Below are 7,931 nucleotides of genomic sequence, written 5' to 3' on the forward strand. Positions count from 1 at the left end.
CAAGATGAACCGCTCCATAATCTTCCCCGGCACTTGTTTATGTGCAGCCTGTAATTTGTGATACCTGTGACTCCTGGTCTTCTGCAGGGCACAGAAGTGTTCCCACCAATTTCCCTTTCCACGAATGTTTGAGTGAACAGAAATCACCCTGTGGTTATTCCCAGAAAGCAGGAAGAGTTGTGAATTCATGGAAATGATGTGAATGCAAGTTTGTGAACAATGTTTTTCATACTTGAGTGCCAGAGTTGAAAGCCCAATGCCTTGGTTCATGCACTCTGGTGTAAATCCAGAGTAACTCCAACGGTGTGGGTTAGGCTTGGGCTTTGAATCCTGGTCCCGGAACTATTTGAGACTGGATTCTGCATTTAGGAAACAAGTTTGTGTATGCACTGTATGTCCTTGTGTCTATTGGCTCTTAGCTATTGCTGTCATCAGCACCAACCCTGCAGCGAGAAATTTTCTATCAGCAGCTGACAACTAGTCTGGAATTTGCAATCATTTCGAGCATACTGTATGCACGTGGGACTTGATTACTACAACATACATCATGCTTTGGGCTTGCTTTGTTTTTTTCTTCTACCAAACACAAAGATAACTTCCTATTTAGGAATTTGAACTCCACATCCCAGTGGGCATGTTTTAATGTACTAAAAGTAACTGTCGTTTGACTCTGCCATGGCAGGCAGATGAAGTGCTGATCTACCCAAAATATTGCTGTGTTACAGTCATTGGTGAAGAACAGGAACAGCAGGCAATTCAGACTGTGCAAAATTAACATCTAGCATGACAAGGCTTATTTGAGTCTTAGTTGTTTTCACTTATTATGATTAGTTTTTCTATTATTCATGTGTTTGCTAATTAGCCTCAGGTCAGTATCCAGAGCCTGCAGCCAGGACAGCTCTGCAGAGCTAGGCTGCGGTTGTGCTCGCCTCTGTACAAGGACGTCTGTCCTCACTCATATGCATTTTGGTTATTGCTTCCCCTTAGGCTTTTTTTCTGCAGTTTGGGGCCATTTGGGTGGCGGAGGGTCCTTGTGGCAAGCAGGAATCCTGGAGAAGAACGCGTTGTGGTGCAGCCCCCTGGCAAACCTTGCAGTGGTTGTGCTGCCCAGTGCCTGGCATTGGGAGTAACATCCACACATGCGAGAGCTGCAGCAAAGCTGTCTGCAGCCCTGAGGGACAGAGGAATAGAGGAAGGGGGCTGCAAGTGTTTCTCCTCCTCTTACACCGTCACTCAGTGTGTATAGCGTGTGGGGGTTGGAGGGGAGCTGAGCAAACCCTTTCTGTATGAAATGAATGAAAGGAGTGGAAGCTGGCAGAGGTCCCACTCAGGGCACTGAGCTTAGAAGTCAGAGTTTTCTTAGGTCTGTTGGAAATGCCATGCACGCAGCCGTTGAAACCTGGTATCTCTGCGTGACTTAAAAATGGAGAGGGGGGAGAAATTTTGCTGGGGGTGAAGTGTGGAACATGGCTTTTACTGCCTCTGCATGGGAGCCTACAGTCAGAGGTGGGCAGGAGGCACGTGACCAAGAGAGGGCAGGAATGGGGCAACAGTCCTCCCTCACCAGCGGTCCTCACTTCCTCAGTCCATGCCGGAGGAGAAAGCTGCATCCAGCCCAGGGTGAGACCGTCCAGGACTGGGGGATTGATGTCCAACACTGCAGTCTGCCACGCTAATGTGCTCATCCATTTTCCCCCAAAGACCAGCTCTAGATTGCATCAAGCTGCCTGACTCCTCCAGACCTCACCTACTTTGTCTTTCCATTGAGTCACCCTTTCTTCTTCTCTCTCGAATTTCACTGTGCAGATCCTGACAGGGGAAGACTGGAATGCGGTGATGTACCACGGGATAGAGTCGCAGGGTGGCGTCCGCTCCGGGATGTTCTCCTCCATTTACTTCATCGTCCTGACGTTGTTTGGTAACTGTATCCTTACACATTGCCTTGTGTTGGTGGCAGAATGTGCCACGCACCCTTCCTGGGGTGCTGGAAATATCCAGTTTTGTTTAAATCCTCACACCCTCGCTTATGCTTTTTAAAACTAAATCATTGCTATAACTTTGCTCCTTACAGCACCCAGGGTGAAAGGCATGGGCAGTTTGTCCATGTTGGTGTCGCTTTTCTGATGGCAATGTGGGCATGGTCTTCATTCATTTCAATTTTCATGTTTTACCTTAAGAATGTCCTATTATGAGTTAATTTATGTTGTGGAAAAAATGATTGAAGTCAAGTCAGAGCAGGACCTCTGTACCTTGAATATTTTCACAGATAGTTTGCACTACGTCAGGGGAAGAAACAGCTGAAATTGGTTTAGTGCATAGATCGGGCTCCAGTTTCTTGGTGCCTTTGTCTACATGACAGCTTAACCAGCTATGCTATTCCAAAGGCTTGGACTTGTCTTGTATCCACATAATGCTTAAAACTTAAGTCCAGATCTTGGGTTTTGGGCTCTGGGAGTATTCGATCATGTTCCAAGACCTGATGCATGAAGTCTCTGAAGATGTTTTGTTCTGCTTAGTCACGGAAATGTCTTGAGGGCAACAGGAAACTGGAAGCTTGTGTCCCCTCAGAATGTCCCAGGGTGTCTGCTGGGGACCCAGCAGCACTCTGACGTGTGTTATGTCCCCAGAGAGTTCTGAGGAGGCAAGAAGGTAGCAGTCACACGGAGCCGGGATTTGGAAAGGGAGGCTGTATTTTATACAGAAATGAGCAAAGAGATTCTCTGATCTAATGGCTGGGTGCAATTAGGAGAGCCAGCAGAGCGTAGTAGCTGTGATGGCTCTGTCCCTGCTTCACGATGGAGGCTGCTGATGGGCTGATGTTACGTAGCATTGCTCACACTAACTAGGTACAAAATTGATGGTACGAGATGTTTGCTGGCTGCAGTGACAAGCTGTGTGGAGTCAGAGCATCCTTAAAAATGGAAACTTAAAAACTGTTGCATATGTGAGGCAGCCTGGCTGGTTTCTTTATTCTGTAAAAATAGGGATAATAAAGCTGGGCATTGCAGCTCTGCTTGAGAGCTCTCTGGAGGGTTCCCCAGCAGTACGAACTTTCTTGCTAGCTACAGTCCCAGCATTCATCTTTTCCTGAGAGTCCTGTTTGGGCTGGCAGCATCGGCTGGGTACCTAGGAGAAAGGGAAGGGTATGTGGGGGGCAGTACTTGTGCTAAAGATGTAGAGTTGTTATAGACATAGACCCCCTTCAGCTGGGGGTCAAGATGACAAGAGATGGGATGTCAGCGCCCATGGACTGCGCGGCAGGGCTCCGGCCCTTTCGCTTTGCCTAAAATCTCCCCATTAACATGAGGAACAGAGACAGGGAACAGTGGAGCAGGCAGCATGCGAGCTGTGTGTCTCTGCGGGATTTATCCCATTAACATGCACTGTCAGAGCTGGAGCAGCCATGACGCCTGGGCTGGCTTGGCAACTATGCTCAGACATCTGCCTCGTGGCGGGCGACATGCCCCCTTCCAGAAACATGAGGCTTTGGAAAATTGGGTCAATGGAGAGCTGGGAGGGAGGGAGATCTCTAAATCCTCAGGGCTTGGCATTTGAAAATGAGATTAAGCTATAATCAGGCTTGACAGCAGGGCTGAGAGAGAAACTTTTAACCTTAGAGCAGCTAAGATCCAGCATTTTTGAGGAACAGGATATAAATCCCCTTCTTGCACCTTTCATTTAAAGAGGGGGCTTCTTCCTTGTCCTTTAGATTTCATTAAAAGGGAAAGAGCAGGCGATGTTCCGGAGGAGGGAATAAGGACCTGGTTCACCTACTACCACTGCCATGAATTTGATATTTGCCTCTGCTTGCCCTGGCAGAGTGGTGAGACGAAACCTTACCCACATTCTCCCCGAATATCATCCTGGCAGAGAGCAGCTGTCTTGCTTTCCCTTCTGCTGTCCTGCTGCCGAGGAAAGCCAGGAGGTGGCTTTCCTGGATGCTTCCCCGGGACCATCTCCAGTGCCTCTCTCGTCCCCTTTGCCCGCAGTTGCATGATGGTGGCACAGCTTTAGTGCAGCCAGAGCACTCCTCAGGGCACTATTTGTGCATTTAGCAAGGAGGATATGTCAGGTGTGATTCTTTAATTCTCCATGAGTTCTGCAGGTGAGTTTCTGTGAGCACAAAGTACAGAGAGAGGGGAGAGCTGGCTGACAAAGAGTAACAACACTCAGAAACCCTTTCACAATATCCTAGAAGACTTCTTTCACCAGCTTCTAGTGATCAGAGTTATAAGCCTGAAGGAAATCTGTTAATTCCTATGGAGATATACATCCCTGTTGGAGAATCAGAAACCTGGTCCAGATTGTCTCTGTAGAAACTTAGTCTGAGAGCATCAGCTGCTTTCACAGAGAGCTTGTAAGAGCCCTTCTGCATCGCACGTGGACCTGTTTGCTTTAAGCACCATGGGCAGGAGGGGACAACTGAGGCTGGAGTGTGTGGTGGAGGATGAGGGGTTAAATCTTTTCCGTGGGAATTGCAGCAGTAAGCCCAGTAATGCTTGCGCTGATATTTCAAACAGTATTTCAATAAGGTCGGTGCTACCCCTGCTTTTCACGAGCTACAGTTTGGATGCTGAGAGCAAGCAGCAGGCAGTCATTTATCTCTGAGGGAAAGCTGAACTGTATGACTTACCAGGGACTTACGTTATCATTAACTGTCAAAACATAACCAGGAATGCCTGAAAAGGAAGTTTAGTTTTCCAGAAAAGAACAGTCCTGCATTTTTGCGGGAAGTAAAATAGTCATTAATGTCAACGATGCTGCAGTGCCCCAGCAATGTTAAGGACAGGCGAGCGTACAGGGTGAGGTACGTGTCTGAGCCTTGGGCTCACCTTCCCAAGGAGAGCCCCACAGCCCAGCAAATGCCAAGAGGACACCCTATAGAGAGCAGTCCAAGTTGTTGATTAGCTTAATTACAGATTAGATTAATGTGAACTGTCTTTTCTGCTCTAACTTGGGACTTCACAAAGATCTCCCCCCTCTGCTTTACAGAACTCCCTCCAAAAAGCGTTAAAAATGTACTTCTTTTTTACGCGATGGATTTTTGTCATTTGTCAAGTGTGGATTTGCCACCAGCCCTCCCCACACAGACGCTCACTGCGGCTGAATTTCTTAAGTGGGACTTTTTATTTTCTTATATCACTACCGTTGAAATCAGTCTAAGCTCTTCTGGATGCTGATCAGCAAAAGGCACTTCGGTTCCTCTGCTGGGAGAGGGGTTTTATTTTCATTTTTTGAACATTGGCATTTAGTGAGTCCATTTTTAAGAGTTTAGGCAGACTGGATCAAATCTTGTTAGAGAATTGGCATTGGCGATTTTGGGTCAGCTTGCAAAACCTGCTCTTTTTAAACATGAGTGACTCCCTTCTTTTCCCAGAGCTGCTTGGGGCATTGTGATTGTTCTTTTTTCATGAAGAAGAAAGGCGGGTGGGTGCCGGCTTCCCCTGCTTCTCACTGCAGCTCAGTTGCTTCTTTGAATCCATTTACTTTTTCAAGGGACTATTGCAAGGAAAAGATCCAGAAACTTTGGTTTTCTAAGTCGGAAGCCTCTCACATTATGTTCCTAGTTCCAGAGAGTCTGTGTGGAGCCAGACCTCCACGTTTGAAATGGTTTAATGAAAGTAGTATGATTAGAGTAACAGCAGGATTTGGCCCATTTTCTAGGAAATTACACCATGCCTGTAATCATTGTTATCCGGTAAATTGAGAAATTGATGCATCTGTTGAGACAAAAAAAGAAAAAAACCCATGAAAAACTGCAGAGGAGCCTAAAATGAAAAGCAGCAAATGCCTGGAGCATGCTGCCCTTCCCCTTGCCCTTAGCTGCTGTGCAGGAGAGCCGTACTCAGCACCAGCCGCTGGCTCAGCTGCCCAGCAAGGTCCGTGGGTCTGCCCAGGTTATACAGCCTGGACCAGAGGCTGGAGTTTGGGTGATATTTGGGAATCCTTGAGCTCTGCAGAAAGGGCTGAGGGACCTTTTTTGGGGCAGAAATAGCCAAGTCTGCCAGGCTGTGTCTGCCTGGAGATGGATCAAAACAGCCCGATCTGTTAAAAAAATTAATTATATTTCCAGTGGTTGATTATGTTACACCAGACATTTTCAGCATGTGTGTGTAGGAGGCAGGGGTAGGAAGACAGTTTTATTACCGAGACATTTATTCCCAGAGCAGGAGGCTTGGAAGCATTTCCAGTGCGTTGGAAGCACCCCAGAGGAAGAAACCCAAACGGCCGGGACCGGCCGGCACCCCGGTGCCCTGGGCAGCGGTGCCTCAGCCTCCCTGCCTGCACCCCCAGCCCGCAAGTGACAGCCCCCTCTTGCCAAGCCTCGGTTAAAAGGAAGGGGGGAAATTAGTATCTCTGCAGATGAAAAGTTGATTGAGCTCTGACTTCAGCGTGGGAGGGAGGTGATAGTTTCAGCATCATCTTTCCCTTTTTCTTGTTCTTTTTCTGCTGGGCTCAGTGGGATTGAAGTGCTCCCGCACTCCTTGCTGTCCGGCTGGAACGGAGGAAGGAGCAATTGATGGGCATCACATTTCAAACCTCTGTCTGTCCCAGAGGAATCATCCTCACATGATAAAAACCTCCATCCCGTGTTACGTGACACAGAGAAAACCTGATGGATGATCTGGCCTTTGCCTGGAGAAACCCCAGGGCTCTGTGTCCCATCCGCTGCAGGGTTTGGTGGTCAGGATGCAGATGCATCCGAAGAGATTAAATACAACAACTGCTTTCCACTGTCACAAGCAGAGGCTTCAATTTCGATAGGCATTCAGGCTCTGGAGACGCTCATCTCAATGGGAATTAGAGACGTGAGCGTCTGGTTCTGAAGTCTTGGCTGAATTATGTTTGGTGAAAGCTCTTGAGAGGGAAAGCAAAGAGGCCTTGAGCTGGTTGTTTGGGCCAGCTTTGGTCCCTGGCTGCCCTGGGAAGTCTCCTGAAGCTGTGCCAACGTGGGGCGACGGCTCCCCAGCCAGCAGCGCCCACAGCCTGTGTGCTGCCCAGAGGCTGCTGGAGCACAAGGATTTCTGGGCATGCTCCTGTTTGGCAGAGACGACTGCAGCTGATGAATCAGCCTTGCACTGCTTTTGGCTCCTCTGTTTATAGAGAAACCTCCCATGCCTCTTCCAGGCGTCCTTCTGAGGAATGGAAAGCAATCAAAGGGGAACCGAGGCCAAAGTTTCCCAAAATCTCGTTGCAGGTTTGGCAGCACCCTGGGAGCTCACACCTTGCCTCTCCTCCCCTCACTGGAGCGGTTGCCTGGCTCCCCCCAGCACGCCGCCCTCGTCCCTCCGTCCTGCCTTCGCTGCGGCATTGCTTTGAGTGTTGCTTCCAACACACAGACCAAAACAGGGGACACATCCAGTTATTTTCTGTTGGGTTAATTAGCTGCCTAAAGCTGCTGCAGTCATTTCAGTCAGCTTACGGGGACCTGCATCTATTCCCAGACTCGTATTTGGCTCTGGCGAGGACAATGCAATACAAACACAGTGAAGCGCATTGTTGTTAAAGCCTTTGTGAATCTCCAGAGAATAAATACTCACGAGATCAACTTCATTATCATGTACTTTCATATTTAGAGGAGCAATCATAGCTTTACACAGCTATGGAGTGAGTGACTCTCCTCCTACCACGTAATGTGCAAGAGCAAAATGCATTTTCTTCTTGGAGAGTAGTTTAGACTTGGTTTTGCTTTGCTTGCTCTCCTTTCATGTGCAAAGGTATCTCACAATTGTTTTGGGGTTGTTTGCAGGCACATAGCTGGAGTAACAACAATAAAATATATGAAGGGACAAGTAATAGCTGAAATCATTAAGTGGAAAAACGAAAATAAAATATGAATAAATAATTATAGGAAAATGTTATGTCTTAGTGATATAATGCAGTGCTCTGCAGAGAGACCCAGGCTAGCGTGGGCACTGGCGGGGGGGGGG

General features: G+C 48.0%; 1 protein-coding gene across 1 annotated transcript in view; it reads left to right on the forward strand.

Annotated features, from left to right (window-relative positions):
* The window catches only part of CACNA1B (calcium voltage-gated channel subunit alpha1 B), a 313,074-nt gene that overhangs the window by 198,806 nt on the left and 106,337 nt on the right, over positions 1-7,931 (forward strand). Inside the window, 1 exon segment of the mRNA XM_009282246.1 lies at positions 1,807-1,924. Coding sequence (XP_009280521.1) covers positions 1,807-1,924 — 118 coding nt within the window.

The sequence above is a fragment of the Aptenodytes forsteri genome, unplaced genomic scaffold (assembly GCF_000699145.1).
Source record: "Aptenodytes forsteri isolate BGI_AS27 unplaced genomic scaffold, ASM69914v1 Scaffold325, whole genome shotgun sequence".
Lineage (NCBI taxonomy): Eukaryota > Metazoa > Chordata > Aves > Sphenisciformes > Spheniscidae > Aptenodytes > Aptenodytes forsteri.